We start from the raw sequence: 24,632 nt of genomic DNA, 5'->3' as shown, positions 1-24,632 counted from the left end.
ATAAAAAGATCTAGATAGATAGAGTTAGAAGGAAGAACCATACAAAGTTATTTGTTCTTACAAGAGTTTATTTAGTGTCTGTTCCAAGAACCTAGATGACCTATACTTTAAATAATAAGGTTAGTACAAAAAAGTTTGGAACATGTGCTAACAGTCAGAAGCTGGACAAGATCTGGAACCCAGGGGTTACACAGACATGGTAAATAACAGGTGGTGCTGCAAAGAGCTTACAGTTTGAAAGATAACAAGTAACAGGCGAGTGAGGTAAACTATTGAGTTTAGACAGGAAAATAGGTAACAAAAATAAATAGCATCCTCTGTCCTGAACTCCAGCGAATACAGACTGCAGCAAGTTCCTTAGAACTGACCTTTTCCAGGTCTGTCTTGGTGAATTCTTTATTCATATATATACTTTTAAGACAGTATTACCGGCTTCAGCTTATATGCATATACTTCTAGTTGAATATCAGTTCTGATGTATTTAAGACTATAAATGGAATCAGAAAAATCACAGAAAAAGAAAGCTGTCTAAATTATTTTATCCACTTTGATTACACCCCCGCTTGAAAAAAAAACCCAGTTTTGAAAAGAAAGTGTATTAAGCCAGCTTAATTACCCTTTAGACCTTGCCAGAAATCACAACATAAAAATAATAGGCTGCACTCATCCTGAGGGCATATGATAGGAAAGTCATATGTTCAGTCTAATATTAGTGTTTAGATATGCTCCCAAAGGAACAGGTCTCGTTTCTTTAAAGAAAACACACAGAATTGTGGTAGTACGCATCATACACCTCTGGGTCACACACTGTAAGAAATTAGCTTTTCCAGCATGACAGCTGTGAATTAAGAAGTGATGTGGATAGATACTATTTCTGGATAGAGCAGATGCAAAGCAGAGTGCACACGCTCATCCTGATATCGAACAGACACTATACTCCTTTGGTACTGCCCAGAACTTTGGAAAAATCAAGACTGGCTCTGTTTGCAAACTAAAATGTTTTCTGAGGCTAAACTTTGACAACGTGCAGCCTGATAGCTGAGCATTTTCTAGCATCGGTATCATTGAGCAAAAAGTACCACTTCTTCTAAGCCCAGTATAGTGTAGTAACAAATTCAGGCCACAAGATGGAGCTTCAAACCAGCTGTAATGGTACCTCCACAAATGCATGTTGGTTTTGTTTTTTTTAAATAGGAGCAGCAATTTCATAGCATATTTAAAATTTATCAAAAAAAAATACACAGTATCCAATTAATTAGAGTAATTATGATGAAGGATTTATGGAATGAAATTATAAGAATGTATTTTCCTGAATACATTCACAGTAATACACTAAAGAGACATATAAAGATAAAGCAATTTAAAAGCATTTGCGGTGAACAATAGATGGGCCAGCTTCATCATATTCCTGTTTGCTGATCCACATCTGCTGGAAAGTAGACAGGGAGGCAAGAATAGAGCCTCCAATCCAGACAGAGTACTTGCGTTCAGGAGGAGCAATGATCTGTTTAAGAAATAAAAGCATTAAGTACAACCGTCTACTGTGAATAAAATACATTTGTTGTAAAAATATATCAAAGCAGTGATATTTGATATTAACAAAAACATTGTATCTATGTGCTAGTGTTATCCCTGGCATTACAGTAAGCCATCGCTACAAGCAGTAAAGTTAAAGTCTGAGCCTAAATCCTCAATTTCTCTGCCTGAGTTAGTCTGCCCAGTAAGAGTAGTGCATTTGTGTACTCATGGCTGCCTATGAGAAAAGGGGAGATAATTGCTCTGGAAACATATAATGATAGCCCAGGAGGGCTTGGAAAAACAAGTGACCTATGGAGCACTCTTATTGGTATAGCTGATAAAATGTTTGTAAAGCAAGGAACAGAAGACTTGAAACAGCAGAAGAAAGATTGGCTTGTCAGAGGCTCTTTTCTGAACTTGTGGGCCAACGACGAAACCAGCATCTTCTCTCTCCCAATTCCATCAGCCAAAAAGGGCTGAAGAAGCTCACATGTAGCCCCAGAGGAAAATTTATGCTGCTGGGTCCACATTATTCTTCTTTGGTCATGTTAGGGCAGTTTGCAGAATTCACCACGAACAAGGAAATGAGAGGAGAGAAGGCTCTCTTCTTCCAGCAACAAAGTTACCAGGTGGTAATTATTGGCTAGAAGGTACAGACATGATTCAACATATGTACAAAGCACTTACTTTGTAAAGTGTTGCTATGTTTCACTAGGTTTTTGAGGACTTTGTAAATGCCAACTCAAATAATCTACAAGATTGCACCATACCTTGATCTTCATAGTGCTGGGAGCCAGAGCAGTTATTTCCTTCTGCATCCTGTCTGCAATACCCGGGTACATTGTAGTGCCTCCAGACAGCACGTTGTTGGCATAAAGATCCTTTCTGATGTCTATGTCACACTTCATGATGCTGTTGTAAGTGGTTTCATGAATGCCAGCAGATTCCATGCCTGGGGAAGGGTACAGAAGAACACCGAGGAAGCAACTCCATAAAAAGAGTTAAAATTGTTAACACAAAACTGACAACATGAACTTCAGTATCTCTTTGGAAGACAGCAGTCTTCAGAGCTGTGGAAATCTGGAAAGTCATTCTGTAGCTGCCTAAATTATTTGCTTAGGAGTTCCTTGGTGTACAACCCTCCTCTCCCCCTTACACACACAACTCATCCTTAAAAAGAAAGCTTGGGGGGTGGAATAGTAAAGTTTCCACTAGGCTTTTGCAGGCAATCTCAAATGTCCTGAGAATTCCTTATATGGTCTTGGAATCATTTCTTTCTTTTTTTTTTTTTTTTTTTTTAATTAAGCCAGCTCAGAGCCAGAACAGTCAAAATATGTCCTAATACCTCTAAGTATGCAACTACTTTATCTATTTCTCAGCTGAAATTCTGCCGATTGGCAGAACCAACACTGGATTTCTGTGTGACCTCGTTGCAAGTCTGCCTTCATGGCTGTTGATTAGCATGGCATTGTCTTGGCTTTGCTCTGCAAATGTGATGAACCATGGATTCAGGACTTGGAGCAGTCTTTTTGAAAAATAAAAGTAGTGCTTCCTCTCATCCGTCTGTCGTCCCCCCCCACACCTCCCTGCAAACACATTCAAACTACAATCCTCACACTATTTATAAAAGTGACTTTGCGGCTACACTTCTTGTAGTAGCCAACTGTATAACATACAAAAAATGGCATGGGTCCAATGCCAGAAGCCAGGAATAAACATTCAGGGTTTATCTGGGGAAAGCATTCTGCCTTATTGTTTGACATGAGGTTCCTCCTACCATACTATCACTAAAAGATTATTTCATAATGGGTGCTAGGACATGCTTGTGTATAGGTCTGAACGAGTTTGCAATGGGACACAATCAAAAGAAAATGGGGGCTTGATATTTATGTGCAGTTTAGCAAGGCAGAACAATCATTCAACTTACCAATGAAAGATGGCTGGAAGAGGGTCTCTGGGCAGCGGAAGCGTTCATTTCCAATGGTGATCACCTGACCATCAGGAAGCTCATAGCTTTTTTCCAGAGAGGAGGAAGAGGCAGCAGTAGCCATCTCATTTTCAAAGTCCAGGGCCACATAACACAGCTTCTCCTTGATGTCACGGACAATTTCACGCTCCGCTGTAAGGAGGATTCAGTCTTTAGAATGGCATTCAGGTAGGACCCAGACATGTTGATAGGTTGTTCCCTTACATCCTCCAACAGCCTCCCCATTTTTTAAACAAGTCCTCTGCTAGTCTTGCAGGGGACTTACCTGTTGGATTCCTTCTTGTGTCTATTCAACTGCAGAACCACTGCTAATTCTTCTAAGGCCACTAGAAACATTGCACATTAAACAACTCTCCTCCTCAGTCAGCAGCGTGTCCTTACCAGTGGTCACAAAGGAGTAGCCACGTTCCGTCAGGATTTTCATGAGGTAGTCTGTCAGGTCACGGCCAGCCAGGTCCAGACGCATTATGGCATGTGGCAGGGCGTAGCCTTCATAAATTGGCACATTGTGGGTGACACCATCTCCAGAATCAAGCACAATCCCTTTGAGAAGATAACACACAATTCATTCCCAGGTGCACATCAACACACTTAACTATTTCAAACATCTATGCCGTGTTCCCCAGAGGCCTACCTGTGGTACGTCCAGAAGCATAGAGGGACAGAACGGCTTGAATAGCTACATACATGGCTGGCACATTGAAAGTCTCAAACATAATCTGAAATGCAATGAAAATAATTGCCTTAACACTGGGGGTTTTAGCTTAGTTGAAGCAATTTACTGAAAGAGGAAGACAAGATTTTCATATTTCTTGATGGTTGGTAATAACAAGGAAGGAAAATACAAAATCTAAATCAAAAAATATTTGGTCTATAAGACATGTCCCTGTATCTGGCCTATATCCTTAATGTATGTATATAGACATATGCACATATTAAAGATAATTTTGTAATAGGCCTGGGCATAAAACCAGATTAAGATGACATAAAGCTTGCACAGACTAAAGTGCTCACATTCAAAGCGGATACACTGATTTTCTGAAGTAAATATGATAATATGCAAATATGATAGGTGGCCACTATGCATTTTCCATCTTCCATAACTAAGAGAGATAGACTACTGGACAGCATGACTAACTGAAATGATGAAGTTCGCATCCTGTTGAATTCACAAAGTTGGAATTATTCCGTAGCTTTAGTGTGAGCTTACCTGGGTCATTTTCTCTCGGTTGGCTTTGGGATTCAGTGGTGCTTCAGTCAGCAGAGTTGGGTGTTCTTCAGGTGCAACACGGAGCTCATTATAGAAAGAGTGATGCCAGATCTGAGGACAGTGGGAGAAGCCAAAGGGAACACCATCAGCCAACAGCTCAGAATCACTTCCAGACAGGTATTGTGCTCCAACACTCTGCTTACAGGCCTAGAGATGGGCTAGTAATGTTTCTCATGCAGTTGTTCTTACTGCCTTCATAGAGATTACCAAAGTAACTTAGAAATAAAAGCGCTATCCTCAGGTTTTACTGCTAGTAATATATGACTTATTTTAAGGACACATAAGTTAATGAAAATAAATATGTTATTCTTACAGTAGAAGAGACAGAGGAGGACAGACTTGGTTCCAGCAATGCTATTTCAATAATGACTGAAAGTGAAACAGTTCCAGACCAGCTCTAGAACATATGCAGACCTATGTAGTAGAGTTCAATAGATAATGGGTCTTGAAGACAGTTTCATCTTTTGGTTTGTAGAGGCCAGCCCAAGTATTCATAAAAAGAAAGGAAGCCAAATGGTTTGTGAGGCTGAAAGCCAACTTGTATTCATCACCTTCACATGACACATTCCTACCAGCTATAAAAATCCGAGGCCAAGTGGACCGCAATGAGGAGGTTAATACACCAGTAAGAAGTAAAACCACCAGAGACTTTCTAAAGGCCAAGAGGTTTTTTTCTAAGCTTGTTTTCAAGCTGGTGGTGATTAGGGACTTGTTGATATGTTAGGCATCTGAAAGGTTCTGCTTCCAAGTAAAACCTACAATCTTATGAGTGTCAGTAAGTTCTGTGTGACTCCACACACTTGCAATGTATTGTCATGTCCTGACTCTTCCAAATAGCCCTATTTCCACAGCATGACAGTAAATAGAAATACCATCTTAGAAATTATATCAACCATACACACTATAAGTATAAACATGGTTCTAGAACCTTTTCATCCAAATACTGGCTCTGAAATGGACGCATTAAACTGCAATATTGCTAATCTTTCAAGCACTAAAAAGTAAGTGTGTAAACAGTTCCCTTCACATCAGAATTACATGCTTTGCATTTTTGCAGAAACAGATACCTTCTTAAATTCCATCTCCTTACTAGCAAATTGAGGATATTCCTTTTTTTTTCCTTTTTTTTTTTCTCCCCCTCCAGTAATTAGCAAAGATTTGTAGATCAGACTGGAGTAAAAGAACTCCCAGTAACTGTTTTGATGTACTCCTAGTGATACTTCAGCTTTAGATGCAAGTTAACCTTTGCTGTTAACAAGCTTCTCATCAAACTAAACTTGATAGCATGATGTTTTTATCTAAAATTTAGTGGGTATTCTCTAAACATTTGGTTCAATTAGTTCTGTTTACCAGCAATATACATGAACTTTCAAAGCTGCAATACCTTCTCCATGTCATCCCAGTTTGTAATGATGCCATGTTCTATGGGGTATTTCAAGGTCAGGATTCCTCTCTTGCTTTGAGCCTCATCACCTACGTAGCTGTCTTTTTGACCCATACCAACCATCACACCCTATAAAATAACACAAATGGAGTTAGTCGCTCAGGGAAAGGTGTCACAAAGTAGATAGAACATTAGCTCTGAAATAAACCCAGTTGCCAGTTATACTAGTTACAAAATACGAATAGTAATGAATGGAGAATTACTCATTGCTCTTTAATTGCCAAAATTAAATGTTTAGTTCACTTAAATCTCTGGAGTTCATGTTTCCACTACAGTTTAAGTAAACAGGACAAGTACAACATTAAATGCATCAAGATAAAGTGGAAAAATAGGGTTGTTTTAATGTTTGTTATTATTTAGGGATGAACTGTCTGCTGAACTATAATAAAGTGGAGTAAAAGCAGAAAATGATGTTGTGCCATCTAAGGGTGAAGACAGAGCAATATACACTTTACATTTCCCAAAGCTTAAATTTCAACATTTTTTAATCTTCTTTTTGAACACTATAATACTGTCATTAGAGACAGACAATTTAAAATCTACTGGGTACAGGCTTCTTTTTAGGTATTTTCATGGATCCTGTAGAAATGGTCCATGGACCAGAAGCTGGAAACTACTCTGGCTATACACTAGTCTCTATGTTAAAGTCAGAAATACTGGAAAAAAATAGTATATAGTATGATGTTTTGAGTGCATAACACTCTTATCAGAACTTAGTCATTACAGACTCCAAACCTTGGCATTTCTAACTCCCTGTCTTAAAAATACGCAACATGGATTTGCAATTTTTGATGGGATGATCCTTCCTCCAGGGGACTAATACTATCTGTGATATGTGATCAGGAAAGAAAGGTTCTAGAAATCTGTATTTGTTTCCACTGTGACTGTATAGCTTGGTTTTGAGCAATTAGTACCCTTCATACTATCTACAGAAGCTGGCATTTGAATATATTTTTTTAATTATGGTAATGCCCAGAGGCCTCAATTAGACCTCCAGCCCTAGCTGCTGTACTGAAAGGCAGACATTTCTCCAGCCCTGAAGAACTTTATATACCCAGCAAATGCATCTTAAGTGCCACATCTTACAACCAGTTTATTTCTTTCCACTTCATCAGGGCCTCGGATGGCACAGAAGCAATTAGGTGGATCTGCTAATTAGGTGGATTAGTTTGTTGTGGTCTAGCCAAGCTGCTCTAGTTCATGCTAATGATGATCTGGCTCAGAAACTCTCTAATTTAACAGCTCAGATAATAAATGTATTTTGCAAACTATTAAAATTGAGTGCAATGCATCATATAGTCAAATGTAAACCTTGAAGCTAAAGAAACTAAACCCTAGACAGGTGCCCATTTGTGATACAGCTAAATGAATAAAGTCAGGAAGGTTAAAAGGAAGCTGACTGAAAACTTCTCCTTCCTCTTTTAGTTTTCCACACATCACCTATCATCAGCTTTTAGGGCAGTCAAAATTTCCAGATACTTCTGCATTGGGCTTTTTGTTTTGTGTTTTTTAAACTAGCTTTACTCACCAAAGTTCTCTGGGTGATCCAAAATTAAAGGGCAGGGGAAAGAGGGCATAGAAAGGAGTGACAAATTTTGGAGGGATTCCTCTCACAAGGCAAGAGACCTGCTTTGACTCAGGTGAGTGCACTGCTGGACTCATTTTGCCTGGAAATACTGTGTTACCCAGGGCTGGGCTAACCCCAGACACAGGAAAAGTTGGCCCTGGGGTGGAAAGCTGGGGATGGGGCAGCAAAGCCTTCTACAAGCCCAGTATGGAACAACCAAAGCAGTTCATCACCTGGTGCCTGGGACGACCCACAATGGAAGGGAATACTGCTCTTGGAGCATCGTCCCCAGCGAAGCCGGCTTTACAGAGCCCTGACCCATTGTCACAAACAAGGGCAGTGCTGTCCTCTTCCTCACACATCTTCTACGTCAATGTCCTCAGGCCCTCCAGAGAGAAAATGGCCCTATGAAACAGCAGGAAAGAATTTAAAAAAACAACAAAACAAGACCAAAAAACATACTCAGGTAGCAGACCCACCCTTGAAGACAGAGATTGCTGTATGAAAGCAACCAGCACCAGCAAAGAGACGTATGGCACCAGTTTGGCAATCGCAGGGCCATACAAGGGAAGAGGCTTCCTTTTGAAAGCACAAGAGGTTTCAACCACGTTTGCCGGAGGGCTGTATGCACCAGAGATTATCCCTGGGATTCCAGAGGAGAATTCCAGTCCTGCAGCACGGGCAGACAGATCAGGGAGCTGCAAACATTTATCTAAATTTGGTCACAGAAATCCATGACTGGGGATGGGTGGGAGATAAAAGAGAATGCTAGACTGACAGCTGCAAAAACAAAGATCCATTTGCGTCGGATTCAGCACAACTTCCCCCACTTTTGTATCACCCTGAAAAAATCCTGACATGTGGAAAGCTGTCAAAGGTAAGAGCAGTTCAGTCTTCCCCATTCAGTCTCGGGCTTCCCAAAACCGAACCACGTTAAATGCTATGCATGTACCAGGGGTGTTCTCCTGATGCAGATATTAACCCACTGGGGAGAGGGGGGAAGCCTTTTCCAGCCCTCCCTTAGTCACTCAGAAGAAATAACCCACATTTAAAATGAAGTCAGGAACAGTATGTGTTTTAAAAACAGGCCATAGCATATGCTCTATCATCATTTCAAAGCAGCTAATAAACTCAATTTGTAGAGTGGCAGAGTAATTTATGTTGGCTCCTTGTCTCAGTAAAAAGAAACTGTTTTCCTCCTCTGGCAACAGGAGGATAATATGGGTAATAAAAATGCTTTGAAGGCTTTGTATTAAAGTGAATTACAGAAACAAGCACTGAATACCAGGACTTGAGAAGAACTATTTGCTCGTAATTTATAGCGTAGCAGGGAATCACTTGGCTAGCTCTGAGCTCCGGCTTTCATGCAGAGTTCAACAAATTGCAATGTGTTAACAGCTAAAGGAGACAGCTGTCATCCACAGACCAGCTGGCTCCACATGCAGTCTCTGAAACCTTCTGCCACAGGAATACTGGAAGCACAGGACGAAGTGGGAATGGGGTCAGCGAGAGCCATGGCCGATGAGCAAGGGAGCCCACAATCCATTTAGCCTCTGCAATGGATGGAACAAGCATGGACAGTTCTCCCAAATCCTTCATTTGAGATCCTCTGTCGCTCCCCAGCCAGGCAGCCACGAGACGTGGCTGCAGCCCCGCTCCTGCTGCATGGGCATAGCTCCCAGGAGAAGGCAAGGATAGGGAAATCCTAACCTGATGTACTCCAAATATTTTATCATTATTATTGGAAAAGGAAAGTAGGTTGCAATTTTTGCATTTATTAAACTCCTGGGAAAACAGGCTCTTTATATTCAAACATTTACTGAATGGAGTACAATTGCCATCTCACATGAATGAACAGACTGGTTTGGACAAACCATTTCCTAATTAGGAAATAGGCTTTTCAACTGCCTGTTTTTGGAACAGAGTTCGAGGTCAGGGGGTTTGCTCAAACCCATGCAGCTAATGCAATGCCAAAAATCACTTGGGGGAGGGGAAAGAAGGGGGCAGGAAAGGCTACATTTCTGAGCTTAGTGGACTCTAAATGAAAACCATATTTAGTAATAAAGCACAAAAAGTTGAAAAATCAAAGCTGAATGATTTCAGACAGGGCGCTCTGCTGCCAACCAGTGAGTTACAGCTCAGAACTGCCATGGCATGCAGTAGCAACATCTTACAGCAGCAAATGTCACTCAGTACTGTGGAAGAAAGGAAATTTTCCTCCCAAGTAATTAACAGAGTATTTAGCCTCTTTCTTCTACCTGCTTTACACCTAAAGATAACCAATCACCTCACCAATCTCCACAACAAGCTACTAAGAGAACTCCAGCCCCACAAGAAATACTGTGTGTAGCCTGTTCCTTAATGAAATGTTTGGCATTTTACAGAACAGTACTTTCATATACATAGAGACAAGGATGAATACACACACATCCTCATTGTATCCTATTAGACATGGCTAATTTGTACACTTCCAGCTCTTCTTACAGTCACATTCCCCAAAACACTCATGTCACCTTACACCAGGTTAACAGCACTGAAGCAAACCTGCTGAGAAATGCTACCACACACCCCTTCAGGAACTTTGATCTGTCCCAGACTAACACCCCAAGGTCACACGGGTTCATTTAAACATGAATATAGCTGTAATTCCAGCTGTGGCATTACACAGACTGTGTCTTTATACAATTGCTGGAGAGCTGGTGGAATCAGGCAAATCATCAGGTAGAACTTTTCCTTCCCTTTCAGAAGTGCTATAAAATAAAGACAACTCAATACAGATATTACAAGCATTTTATCAGTTCAATTCTAATAAGTAAGTTTGCTTAAGCAAACTACAGCACAGCAGTGCATCCTCCTGAATTTGCTTCCATTTGACATTTATTTACTTTAAGTCCTCCAGCAATCTGTAAATCATGCTATTGGTTCAGTGCCACTTACCCTGACAGTGCTTGGCTGGGGATAGCTGCTCTGAGATGGTGCACTCTGTATCTGAAAGCTCTGAGGTTATATAGCCCCTTCAGCTCTTCTCCTCCCACTAGCTTCCCAAACAAGGAGCAGAGACAGACAGAGACAGAGCTGAAGTCTCTAACAAAACCATATAGGGACCTTATTACAAAAACCTCTAATCTGGGTGGCCACAGGCCCTGGGTCTCTTCCACTGCATTCCAGTGTAGAGCTCATGAAACAGGAGGAGACTTTCAGCTGTGTAAGGTAAACACTTTAAAACTTCAGGAGAGTTGCTAAAATACAGAGAGACAGAGTATGCCCACAATAGACACCCTTTGGCAGGAGGAGCATGTGTTCAAACAAGAGAGGTCCAGGCCTCCATAGTAACATCTAAGAGGCAGAATGAGAAATTGGAAAAGCAGTCATTTATAATAGGGAAGGCATTTTTAAAGAAACACTTTGCTTTCATTAAATATTTTGATAAAAACAATGAAAATGTTTCTGGCAAGCTAAACAGCTGCTGAATTTTGCTATAAAGTCTCTTTAAAAGCTTGGCATTTTGCTTGTATGCTAAATAGTGCCCATAGGCTTAAGGATAGTGAAAAAAGTATCTGCTGTTGTATAAGGTTCACAGTGAATTCTTTGAAGGTTGTGAAAATGTTCTGTTAAAAGATTGTTATGATCCCCCTGTGGATTGTGATGCATTAGAATCCATCCTGTTTCTCTGTCAGCTTATTTTCAAAACCCTAGGACCTGCAGGCCAACTTTGCCCTAGTGCTACTCCACTGATGGCCACGAGTCTGGACTGTCGTAAACTCCCATCTCAAATTGTTCATCATAAAGTTGTTGAATTTTATAACCCCAGTTAGCTTTTCTGTTGAACATATTTTTAGCAAATAAAGCAAGGGTTCTCACTGTACAAGTTATTTTCAGCACAGGACTGGATTTTTACAGCTGTAGCCAGCTGTTCTCTGGACAGGCTCATTCTAGCGAAGCAGCCTTTTCGTAGTCAACAATATTTTGTCATTACGTTTGTACTAAAGACCAGAAACCAGCACCTCTAAACTCCAATACTAAACCATTACAAATTCAAAACTGCTCTATGCACACAAGCCAAGAAAGATGTAAGAATCCAACTGAGATCCTTGCTTTGTGGGTCTTGTTACAATGGGGAGGGGCTTCATGTGTTTGCTTACAGAGTGTTTGCTGCCTAATTGAGTAGTCATAATGCAAGAAAATCTCCCATAAAACCGCAGCGGGAGTTTTTCTGATGTGGAGATTTAAGGATTAGGCCACTAGTAGAGTAAGCAGATAGGCAGAATTATGGATTGAAGACCAAGAGGAATTTAACTTTTAAGGAAAGGAACTTTTAAGGAATGTAACTGCCTTTGAGGGTCAGAAACAGAAGCTAACAAGTGTTGGAACATGAGCCCTGCAAAAGCTATTTATTTTTTCACTTCCAGCATCGGGGCAAAAGATATTTGTTTTTAAAAAAAGGGGGGGAGGGGGGAACCCCACCAAGGTAAGTAACATAAAACAGAGGATATAAACAGATCCTTTTTTCAATATCTCCAACTGACATTCAAAGGACAGCCAAAACCAAATTCTTTGTTTTCAAACAACACACAAAAAACACAGCTGAGAAAAATTACGTACCTCGTATAGAACGTATAGTATTAGATCAGGGAACTCAGGTCAACGGGAAGGAGAATTTCACACAGCAGAACCCTTCACTGCAGTATCATGTCTGGTTTTGATACAAACATCAATTACCTCCTAGATTGGAGGAAACATAATCCAAGGTTTTCAGAAGCATCATCTACTACTACTCCTTGGAAATACCAAGACTAGGACAAAGATCCAAAAGAATCCAAAAATCTTCACCTTAATGAGAAGAGGTTCATACTCTCAAAAAATCTTACTGGTGATGATGCTGTAGTGGATACAGCACTGCAGACCCAAGTCAACAACCCTTCAGTAGAACTGGTATATCATTCACACTGCACCTCAGCATAGCTAGAAATACTGGCAACAGTTTTCTACAAGAGGCCTCTGTGAATATTATAGGAGGCAGTGGCCATGCAGATACCACAGACACCTTCGTATCTCTGTTAAGCTTCATCACAATTCCTGTAAATTTAGCTTGGTATGTACCACAATTACCAGTGGTGGCAATGATAGCAGCAGCAGCCCCTTGGCTGCCATGACTAATGGTTGTTTGGGTGGGGATCACACATCATCTTGCCTGTCATGGGCTCCAGATGTGGGAATCTTAGCTTTCAGGGTGCTCATCAAAAAGATACAGCTGACACAGAGTCTTATTCAGAGCAGGCAGTTGTTGATACGGCAATAAAGAGGAAACACTCTGACAGGAGTTGTTTGGAGGTATCTACCATATGAAGGATATTTGTTAGAGACAGGGCTATGCAGACTAGAAGACAGAAGTAAGCCCAGAGGCTGACTGAGCAGTAGTGATGGATACACAGGAACAGCACAGGAAAAACGTAGAGTTGTTGCACAGCCGAGCCTCCAGCACACAATAGAGAGCCAGCGCTCAGCAGGCAGCTTGTCTCTGGGGAGTTACATTATGGAAGGTCCCGGGGCAGGAAGGAAGGCAGGCAAACAGGTGAACTATGCAAGGAAATTAGGTCAGTCTGGCTCAAGGGACATTATAGAATAAAGGTATTTCTTTTCTTTTTAGTGATTCCATGCTCAAATTGTGATCACACAGATATTACTATAGATAAAAACACACAGGGGCAAAAAAATAAAACATTAGTAGTTTACACCTTTCTTCTCAGCAACATAGGTCACTTCCAGAGGGGTAGGGGGGAGGTGGAGAATGTACTTGGCATGAGACAGGAATAAGAACCTAAAGAGAACTGAACAGAACAAGTCTTCTGAGGACCAAGTCTAAATGCTAGGGATTAAACCTCTGAACCCTCCTCTAGCTACAGACACATACCAGCTTAGCCCAAATATATAAATAATTTTTTGCAAGAAAAAGAACATAACACCATTCCTGAAAGTAGTTTATCTTCCACCTTGGAGGCCAGTTCCATCACCACTTTCTGCTGCCTATCTTTCAGTACTTATCCCACTCATTTGTATAGAAACGGCCACAGCGCAATCTGCCCAGTGTGTCTATACCCCGAAGTTCCTGTTCTTTCATTGTATCCATAGCCAAACCCCATGGTTTTTATTTGTCTTCCCCTGAGAACTTCTCTGTCCACGCTAAACCCTTTTTCAGTCTCCATCACAGGAGCGTCTGGAGTACGATCAGAAGAAGGACAATAAGTGGAAAAAATAATTTTGGCTCTTTCTTTCATACCCTTTTCCCTGATCTCTTTATAGTGATACCAGCAAAGCTCCCATGCACATCGTGAACTTCCTTATTGACTTCAAGCATCTTCCAAGATGTCAGTGGAAACTCTTAGCTACAGGTTCCTTAAATTCTTTGCTTTTCAGTAACTTCTGCAGATTGTCATATGGACACAAAATGTGCTTGGGACTCCACAGCAGCGGGAGCTGTACAGACACCACGCCTAGGAAATGGGCTTCAGCTGACCTGAAGAATGCCAGCTCAGAGGCCACGCACCGGTTTGTAGATGCCATACTTTTTTGGTAAAGGAGGGCAGAAGCTGCAGTCTTATCCCAACTGCTATAGAAAACTGGGAATAAAGTAACCCCTTTGCTCATAACGTTACAAGCCATTACTTTATAAGGGAAAACAACTTCTGAGACGTACGTGGAGACCTTCCTGCCTACATCCAATTGGCTGTTTAGGAATGAGGCTCTGCTAAATATGTCCCTGGCTCCTTTTTATTTGGGGATTCCTTTCATCTTCATAGCATTAGCAGAATCTCTAAATGTTTTAGTTTGTCTGGCTTCAGGCCCTCTCCTCTCTCTCATTGATAGGCTTTACACTTCCCCCACCCCCTGTTTTGAGAAAGGCAGGAATAAATAAGCTTTAGGGAGCAGAAAGTCCCTCTAATAACCTGATTCATTGCAGCTGTCACACAGTATGCATCTGTAAAGCATCAGATCAGCCACAAGCTGTCAGACCCATAGACTAGCTTTCTCTATGATTGTCAGGTTCTTGCACTGGTCTCTTTCTAACAACTAAGACAAAACAGCTCTAATCATTCTCAAATATGGCAGCTTTCAACCTACAAAGTCTGGAAAACAGTTTTGTCAGTGCTGTTCAAGAGCTCGAGGATACAGTGTTTGCCTCCTGGGCCTCTTGAGCAGGGTGAAGAAGTGTGTTCATTCACAACCTTCCTTCATCTTCTTGACCAGGTATCTTCCTCCATGGTAATGTGGTAAAGTTATCATTCAAGGAACGTATTCAAAGTAAAAATGAGCTAATGGCTCCCTCCCCACCCTTCTTAGATAAATAAATAGAGTATAAGAATGAGCCCTGCTGGGTCAGGCTGATATCAATCTAGCTCAGTATCCCGCCTCTGAGATTTCCTGATAGCAGATGCTTAGGAAAGAAATGGGATGCCTACAGTGATAATTTTCCTATATCCTTTCTGCTTCCTTATGTGCAGCATAAGGATTTCTTGAGACAGGAGTTTGCACCTTTATCTTCATGCATAATAGACAGATTTTTTCCTCCATAAATTGGCCTTATTTGAACACATAGTTTTGGAGACAGAGTGCCCTCCATGATTTTTTGTGGAAATAAGCTCTACATTTTATCTGCAAGGCAGCTCCCATAGCTGACACTCCAGCTGGTGTAGACATGCCTAATGTTAGAAAGAAAATATCAAATATATCAGAAGCATAGTCAAAGGAACACTATCTTTATACCAAGAGCTGCAAATCCACCAGAGATCCTGGATAAGCCCTCAGGCCACTGGCCCAGGCTGAGTCCACCCCACTGTGCGTGAACTCTTAGCAGCACCTCAGTAGCCTGTTCACAGTTCATGCAGACATATCTGTCCTCAATGACATTGTAGACAAGGCTTCATGATAATGTTATATTGGCACATCTCCTAAGAGCTAAGAGGGAACAAATTCCCCCAGATGATTATCGGAACCTCTCCAGTGACATTCTATCTAAATTTGTCAAAACGTAAATGAAATCTTCCCACCATATCACTGCAAAAACCAAGCCCTGTACTCCTAAGGAAGTCGGACCTACACAGTGTGTGCATGGGGCAGGCAGAGCACAGGGGTCCTTCCTCCACAATAACTTCCGAGCTCCCCAACCAACATATTCCCAGACTGACAGCAACAAGGACACTGAGTTCCCACCACATTTTTGGAAGCTGTTGCCCTGTTATTATCTCACCAAAAGAAAGGTTTCAAGGTGAGCTTGCACGTTATGAGAAATCAGATCATTCCCATCTCAATTCTCAAACTGAGAAATTTGCTGGAAGTGGGTTTCATAAGGCTATTACTTACAGATTAAACCTGTGGACTCTGCATGCCTACTTCTATCACACGGCTTCACAAGCTCAAGTGCCTGTATCAGCCACTTTGGCTGGCCCTCCAGCAAACAGTGAGGAAAAGGACCTCTGCAGGTAATTTCTTTCACTACTAAATTTAATAGTTTTCTGTAGGGCCAGAGTTTCACTTTTTCTGACCAACACAGCTTCTTTGCCCATGGGCTCTGGATGATGACAAACTGTGGAGTCCCTCTCACCACAAATGTCAACAAGTGGGTACCTGCCTCTCCAGATGGCCCAGCGCTGGTCTCCAGCCCCTTCCCCTGGCGCCCGGGCTGGGCGCACCCTGAGCAGTTAGGTGCTGCTGCGAGGCAGGACAAGGAGACATAGCCCTGCTGCAACTTCCTCATCTTCTGTATGAGCCACGCAGCACAACCTGTAAACAAACAACTCCTGAGAGCGCAGATGAACTCTTTTTTTAAATCTACATGAGAACCACTGGGTCACAGCGAAGCAATGAGCGTTACATGGCAATAAACTGAAGAATGTACAAAAAATACAAGGGGAAATCTACAACCTGTGTGACAAAAAGTGAACACATACTTTTAAAAATACCTCAGGATAAAAAGGAAACATATTTCTGGAATTGGCATGCTATTATATGGAAATATATGCTGTTATATGGAATTGTCAAAAATAACGTGGCAAATGCAAACATATTTAATACACGTGCATTTTCTGTACCAGGAAAAAGTCAGATGTCAATTCAAAGGATTGCAAAACACTTTGGGGTTTTCTATTTCAACTCCATTGCAGGAGGGTGCTAAAAGAGCCAGCAGTAAAGTTGTGCGTGCAGCAGGTCTGGAGAGCCTGCATCTATCCAGGTGTTCCAGAGAACAAGCCAAAGTGCCTCCAGAACAATTAACACTTATTTTCATTAGTCCTTAAAAATGCTTAAGGGGCTTTCCCGAAACAGGAAGAAAGGCAGTTTAACAAAAATTTCAAGCACGTAATGGTGAGAAGTAGCTAATTACAAACTTGCCAGATGAACACACCACTGTAAGTCAAACTATCACAGCTGCCAATATAGCATCCAAATAATAAAAAATAAAAGGAGATAATATAATAAATGGTGATGAATAAGGCTTTATAAAAATGACTTCTTGTCAAAATTTTTTTGAGAAATATTACAAATGTAATAGCCCTTTAAAGCCTTTTGCTTTCTAAAAATGAAATAATTAAAAATAAGGCAAATGCAGAACCGACCTATGGAGACTAGCATGAGAACTGTCTAGCAGAAGTCTCACAGCACAGCAGCACAGGGAAATACTGCTGAGTGGGTGCGATTCTGTGGGACTTTCCCTACCCATCATTGGCTATGTACCTTAATGCCTTTATCAGTGATCTGAACAATAATATAAGTTACAGATAAATGCCACAGATAAAGCGTGTATGTATTTTTATAACTTGCTACAATCTACATTATAGATCTAGAATAAAACAGAGTCCTCCCCAGCAGAATCCTGTTTATAATACGAAGCCTTTAGAAAACTCTTTGCATCTCTGACCTATGCAAAAGGATCTCTACCCCCATACATCACACTTTTGCTGAATGTAATTTTGGTTGATGAAAACAAGGTGCAAACACTCCCGGCAAAGTGGTGCCTAACTCACCGCAGGTTGCAGGAAGGACAGGACTTCACTGGTGCTCTCCTCTGCCCTGTGTCCAGTGTCAACCTGCCTCTGTCATCTGCCCTGTGTCCAGTGTCAACCTGCCTCTGTCACACCTTCCTGCACACATCCCGAATGCTGCTTGGGCCTGGAAGACCCTCCTGTTATCTACTGTGGTGCTCAAGGAGACTGACAGCTGATGACGCTTGGTCACTTAGCCAGGAGGAACTTAGCACACAGCTATTACTCATGCTCTAGCACATTCAGTTTATAAACCTCTCCCCGAATGATGCTCAAGTCTCACAAGAAGACTGAAACAGGCAGGTTTTTCGCCTTTGCTTTGCAGATGCATCTTAGTTACGTAAGGCAGTTTCTTCTTCCTCTTTCTTACAGACAGTCACAAGAACTATGGAAAAGTACAGATAACTTGCTATTTTTGTTTAACAGCTTGGTTGGTTTTCTGAAAGTGCGCCAGCATTTTCCAGCCAAATGTAGGGGTTTTTTCTCTCTTCCACTAAATGGGTTTTACATGTCCACCTTTAACCGTTTGCTCAAATTCCCTATCTGACCAAAGAGCAATGCTTTGTTCTTTTCTTTTTATAACTGTAAGAGAGACTTAAACACACATTTCTGAAATAAACATAACCATCTCTCAGAAATAAGAAAAAATACAGAATCCTGCAAAGCTTTTGGTCATTCCAGCCCATTTCAAGACCAATTGTGGTACCACTGGCCTTGTGGGGGATGAAAACTGTCAGGACTCAGGTCTACAGCTGGAGATTTCTCAGCTGCGTTTTGATCCATTTCTTAACCAGGATAAGATCACAGATACTGTCCTGTATTGCACATACACATATAGTGTGCCCACAAGGACCGGTACAGACACAGCTCTCACTGCACACAGCTCTCCATTCCATAGACGGAAGGCTAACATCTGCCTGGTTTCACTGCAGTTTTCAGGACTTCAAGAATAACCCAAGTACCTACAGGCAGAAAATGCTAGAGCCAGCTGATTCGTGTTCTGTTCTTGCAAGTCACTAACAGCGCTAAATAAAAGACAAGGTTTTGTATATGTCTGTCTCAGAATTATAGTTTCTACCATGTTGTCATTCATGTAAGTACTTCCCAGGTTTCTCTTTCTTTCAGTTCCTTGCTAGTAACTTTTTGAGTAGACATAGTAACTCCTTTCACTGCTGCAAAACACTGGTGCCCAAGGATCTTGAAAATGCCTGGATAGTTTCCACATTAAGATACCAGAACTACATACAACTCTTTCAGCTTCCTAATTAGAGCCTGTTACTTACTGCAGTGTATTTAGCTGTCTCTGGGAATTCATTTACAAGGTCAAATGCTCAGACCTCTTCAGCATAATATAAATCATTCCCCTGCACTCTGATTAGTCTGCGTTACACAGCGTGAACACGCTGTTTAATAAAAGGAGAAAATTATGTAATTAGGACATCTTCAGCATAAACACGTCCTTTCTGAATCACATTTAAATAAAGCAGTGTTGCTATAGTATTTTATAGCATTAAAAACTCAGCACCACTTGCACTGCAAACGGCCAGGCCTTCCCAGAAAAATGGGCTGGGGGGAACAGGGGACCACCACACTCGGGAAAAAGGGGTAACTTCTGTTTTCTTTTTTCTGCTTACACAATACAAGCTACTGTTTTCATGAGGTCTAAACCTTCCCTATTACCTTGATTTTAATAATTTATAGTTATTCTTCTGTAGACCTGTTTTTGTCAGATCCTGTTTTTCATGTACCCCCCTAAAAAGAAAACATGTGAGGTTTGTACCAGGTCACTCAGGAATAGTGGAACAGTAGCTGGGGGCGCAGGGAACAAGCTCCCGGTGGCAACAGCCCTGCACTGCACCAAGCTGAGATGCTCCAGGCTCTGCCACGTGGCAAGTGCAGGGCAGACCAGGCTGCCCCTTCGGGGGCTGATGGACAAGGGGCTGGCAGCCAGCCCTGCCTCCCAGAGGGAGAGAAGTGCCCAGTTGCCACCACAACGTATCTTTACATCCGCTTTATGCACGTGTAGTGAAATCTTAGCTTCACTCAAAACAACATCAAAATTACCATTGATCTCAAGTAAAATCACGGCTCACTGAAGTGATACAATGCGAACTGAGAATGCAGTCCAAAACCTCTACTTTAAGGTAAGACAATTTCCTTACACTATTGCAGCAAAGGGATGCGAGCCCCTCTTCATTTCTCACACAAAACTGAGGAACTGCTCTCCTCTCAGCAGGCTACCTCCAGACAGGGGGGTTTCTGAGCACCCCTGAGCTGGGAGAAATGCATGGGAAACCTGGGGCTGTTAAAGCTGCAGCCTGCGCTGGCACCAGACTCTCCTGCCCATCCCAGGGAACCAGAAATGCACGTTCTGCTGTTCATCCCTCTGCGGTCCCCCATCCGGTCTCCCGTTCTCGTGTGTGAGCTGGCTGACAGCAGAGAGGCAGCTACTGTGCAGTGTGGAAAGGATGCCTCTTCCAAATACTTGACTTCCAAGAAGTATTGAAAGAAATGATTCAGCTGAAAAATATCACTAATGTCTTATCTGGGAACTTAACAGGCTGCTTCAGACAGCAAACATCAGGATATCCCCCCTTGTTATGACGACCCCTGGAGACGCACAGCTTTCTAAGCCCATCATTTAATTGCTGATGAGAACCACCGACAGAAAACAATCAACTGCATTTTGATAGAAATATAAATTAATCTGTACTACATACTCATTTCATTTGCTTCACACTCATAAAAGCTTGACTATGCGGTGGGCTGTGCAGCTGAACAGAGAAGATATGACTCACTCCTGTAACTGCATGAGCTACCCAGGCCTCTTGCCTGTTTGTGCAGATATGTGGTAGAAGTGGGCGAGTAGGTAAAGGTAAGGAAAAGCGACAGCCCCACCACCTCCAAACCTTGCTCCTACCACAACAGCCCCTCTCTACCAGAATTTAGCTCTTGATCATCTACCTGAAGCACAAGCCCTGGTTAAAAGCGCACAGCAGTGCCCAGGAGACAAACATTCAGAGCAAGAATCACTGCATCCTGTTCTCGCTCTGAAGAACATTTGATGCCGCAGAGGATGCCAAACTGCATCTGAGACGTTAGTGGGAGGAATAAAACTTTTCACATCACTGTCCGCCCCCCCCGCCTACCCCCCCAAGAATTTTAAAGGTTAAGCGATATCCAAAAAAACCCCCGAGAGAGTTTGGAGTCTCAGCCACAAGGCATTGCTTTATCTAAGCGTGCTAGTCTCACTCGTTAGATGACATCCCAGAAAGAGTAGCATGACAGAGCAAAGCAAAATGGTGGAACTAAATCCCAAAAGACATAATATTCCTTAGTTTCAGAAATTCTGATCAACTTACAGTACGCTAAGATCTTATAAAATCCTTCCTTTAGCTTCTCCCCCCCCCCCCCCCCCTTTAATAAAATTTGTCTTAGTTAACCTTAAAATTATTATGAAAATTTTTTTCCTTGAAGGGTGGCTGTTTGGGTGTCACTTACTTAACATCGGAAATAAAGCCATCTGGTGCGCCTGTTACTGCCATCTTCAGATCAAGGGTTAAAAGCAGAACTAAAGACCTCCTTTTACTTGCATTTACCTTTTAACTCCAGACATTTCTCTACAGATCTTTCCTGTCTCATCCTCAGTAGGAGGATTCAGCCTTGGATTTAACTCACAAATGCAGGAAACTACTACTACTCTCAGACTAAATCAGCTGTGCTCTGTCCAGGCAGTGCCTGAAGGGAAAAGGTTTGAAGACTTCCTCACTCACCTCTGGAGAACATCTAGCCTCCCTAGCACATTATCTCAAGAGCTTTTACAGTTCATCCATTACACATTTGACAGTTAGTATTTGTTGTACACCAAGCTTTGCAAGTATAAAGCATAATCTTAGTATTAGTAATACCATCCTTAAAAAACAACTAAGAGCAATTAGCCTGAAAAAAGAGAAAAGAGCATCAGCCAACCTCTGAAGCTAAAGTTGCCTGCTGAAAGTTCTGGATGGAAACAGAGCTCTGCAAAACATTTAAAAAGAGATGCGTTTACAATATATCAAGTCACAAAGTCAAATTTTAAGTGAGTGCATGTGATGTGCAAGATACTTGCTAAATAATGCAGCATTCAGGATCTCAGCACTCGCTGGTAGAGTGCACACACAGAGGACTGGGACAGAATGGTCCCATGGCTAAAATAAAGTCAATAATCAACCCTAAGATAGAAACACATCTACATTTATGGTAAGGTTATAGCGATTGGTTGTAGGAGCCACTAGGCATCCAGCCAATTTGCTTTTCCAGTCTAAGGAAATGCTCGGTTTGTTTGAAAAATGATATTTTTTCCCTGCTGTGAAGAATGCATTGACGTCATCAAGCTGGGTCTGTTGAACAAAAGCACGGATCCAGGGTTGTGGCAAGAAGTTGAATTACAAGAGAAAGAACACACATCTGTTTCAGCTTTCTTTTAGAGTGACAGAGACTATTCCGAATTCTCCTTTATCACCTTCTCCAGAGGAGAACTGCTAGAGGGGACAAGTGAATTGCTATGAGTTTTGTTTTCCCATCTGTTTTGTTTCACTCTGTTTTGTTGCTAGTCTGGGGTTTTTTTAGATAAACATGATCATTTATGGCTCCACAGGCCTGTGTATCAGATCACTATTACTTCTAATAGGAACATGCTGCATGCCAGAACTCCCTGATCTGATTTGATGTAACACCATGCAGCACCCTTACAAAAAAACCCCACAGGGTGTTCATAAACCTCTCTGATCACACACCGCTTTCCCACTTCTATGCTGTCATATCAGCTTCTCCGCCCGCAGAACGGGGTGTTTGGGCCAATAAAGTGCTTTGCTACCACATCCTCTGACCAAGAACTTTTCACTATACCACTAACCCATGTGACTATAAGTACTATCTTAGAAAGTGAGAAGGATAACCTCGAATTGTCAGAATCCAGCCATATAACACTGCAAAAAAAATAGCCAATAATTACGGTAGTTACAGATCATTTCTGGTCCACAAGACCATAGATCAAAGGGTGCAGCTGGTGGGTGGAACAAGGTCACCAGTTTAATGTTTCACTGAAGATTTGGAAAACGAAGGGCAAAACTGTACTCAGTAAGAGCTGATGATTTAAGGACTGATGCCACTCCAATCATTTCCCAGTAGGGTTATCTGATGCTTGTGAAAAGAGTCACAGAATGGAACAGGTTTGAACCAAGGATGAAGGAGATGCAACAGAGCTGCGTGAGTAATGGATTACTCAGTCTAGTACTTGAACCAAAAGCCCAAATTACGTTGTTCTGAACATACATGAAGGTGGGGAGATGCAAAACAGAAAAGCAAAATAAAACAAAATGCAGACAGAAATGACTCTACTTTGGGCCCGATTATTAAGTGTTTGAGCTTTATCCCCCTTCCCTTTAAACTTCAGGTTATTTAGAAAACATGAATCACATAACAAAATGTTCATTAAGTATCTCCAAAACACATATTTTGTATTCTCTCCTATTTTCCTCCTCTTGCAGCCAAATCAAGTTGTCCAAATACAACAGTTGTGTCCATTAATCTACATTTTAAGGCAAACTTACTATCTAACTAAAAGACAGGTGAATAAGTAAACATATACAAGACAAGAAAATGCAAAGCTAACAGGAAGACAATTGTACGAGGAGCTCATAACTCTTCTCAAATTCAACAGCTCCTACATTTATGATATTAAGGTATCCCAGAGTAAGTCTTCTGTGCAACAATAATCTTCTAATGTGTATTGTAGGTCAAAAGAGAATTTAGGTTAAAAGAGAATTTAAGTTTGATGGAACTACTTTGGTTAAGTTACACTACATTAATCTAATTGCCCAATCTTAGTATAGAAGAACTGCTAAATAATTACCAATATGCCAAAACAAATCTAAACCAAGTATTTAAAAAACCCCCACAGTATATTTAAATGAAAAAAAGTCTGTAACAATTTAGCAAAGAAAGAAGTAGTAGAAAGCAAGTCAGATTTTATGCTTCCCCCCCTGTTATTTTCCCCCTGGAATACAAATATGGCTTCAACATTCTGAAATGAGACCAATACAATGCACAGGCCTCTGGGCCCTCAGTCATGTTTTATTTCACCTTCACAAATTTTTCTTCACCTGGAGAGAATAATTAAGTTAGCCTTCTCAAAAACTTAGCAATTCATAAGGTCATAATACCCTGATGAAGTCAGTTTCTCTAGGTGCAAGTAGGCTTCTGGAGAGGGAAGAAAAGGTTTGATGCCAGTTAAGACATGAATACAGATTCCAACTCAGCGAGTCTCAGAGCCAGAACATTGCAGTCGTGTGTGTCCAAAATTACTCCTTGGGTGTTTTTACAGCTATCTTGAACAGAATTTCCTATGACCAGTGCACACATGTGGACATACAACAACAATAACAAGAAAAAAAAAAAACCAACAACACAAAAATTAAAACAGCACAGTAAAAAAAAAAAAAAAACCCCAAAAAACAAAAACTTCACTTTAATTCCAAAACCTTACATTTTTAAAGCTGGAATTGCAAAGGCACTAACAAGTCAGTCTCCTGTGTGTTAACTGTTCCTGGAGTTTGATCCTGCCACTGTCTGATCCCTCTTCGCACATTAGGAAAGGTGCAAGGCCACCTGCTGGAAGGAAAAACAGTGCAGCGTCTTGTACTGAATTAAGCTTTAGGTGAAGGGTGAGTAAATAAAACAGACAAAGCTGCCACTTTTACCAGCCCCCAAAAAGCTGCTGCAACCCCAGGAACAGTGACAAGATGAAAACACTGACCTTACAGTGCTGACTG

The 24,632-nt window shown here is 41.4% G+C and overlaps 1 protein-coding gene across 2 annotated transcripts; it reads right to left on the bottom strand.

Annotated features, from left to right (window-relative positions):
• Positions 1-50: 50 nt before the first annotated feature.
• Positions 51-24,449, bottom strand: ACTA2 (actin alpha 2, smooth muscle). Of its 2 annotated transcripts, none has more exons than XM_030031610.2 (9): positions 24,347-24,449; positions 8,020-8,191; positions 6,160-6,288; positions 4,716-4,826; positions 4,140-4,224; positions 3,887-4,048; positions 3,446-3,637; positions 2,289-2,470; positions 51-1,504 (listed from the first exon to the last, which is right to left on the bottom strand). In XM_030031610.2, the coding sequence occupies exons 2-9, from the start codon at positions 8,146-8,148 to the stop codon at positions 1,361-1,363; spliced, it is 1,134 nt and encodes a 377-aa protein (XP_029887470.1). In that variant the 5' UTR covers positions 8,149-8,191; positions 24,347-24,449; the 3' UTR covers positions 51-1,360. The 2 variants fall into 2 exon arrangements, with proteins under 2 accessions (XP_029887470.1, XP_029887469.1); XM_030031609.1 differs by lacking the exon at positions 24,347-24,449 and adding an exon at positions 10,724-10,834.
• Between the last annotated feature and the right edge of the window lie 183 nt (positions 24,450-24,632).

Source organism: Aquila chrysaetos, chromosome 11, assembly GCF_900496995.4.
Source record: "Aquila chrysaetos chrysaetos chromosome 11, bAquChr1.4, whole genome shotgun sequence".
In the NCBI taxonomy this organism is placed as follows: Eukaryota; Metazoa; Chordata; class Aves; order Accipitriformes; family Accipitridae; genus Aquila; species Aquila chrysaetos.
Note: the sequence above shows the minus strand (reverse complement) of the source record. Positions and strands in the feature narration are given on the sequence as shown.

Excerpts from the sequence above, each read along its gene's own strand:
- ACTA2 (XM_030031610.2), bottom strand. The coding sequence starts at position 8,148 with ATGTGTGAGGAAGAGGACAGCACTGCCCTTGTTTGTGACAATGGGTCA. Across the intron at positions 6,289-8,019 it reads TGGGTCGTCCCAGGCACCAG|GGTGTGATGGTTGGTATGGG; the intron begins GTGATGAACTGC and ends GTTATTTTATAG. Across the intron at positions 1,505-2,288 it reads CCAGCACTATGAAGATCAAG|ATCATTGCTCCTCCTGAACG; the intron begins GTATGGTGCAAT and ends TTTCTTAAACAG.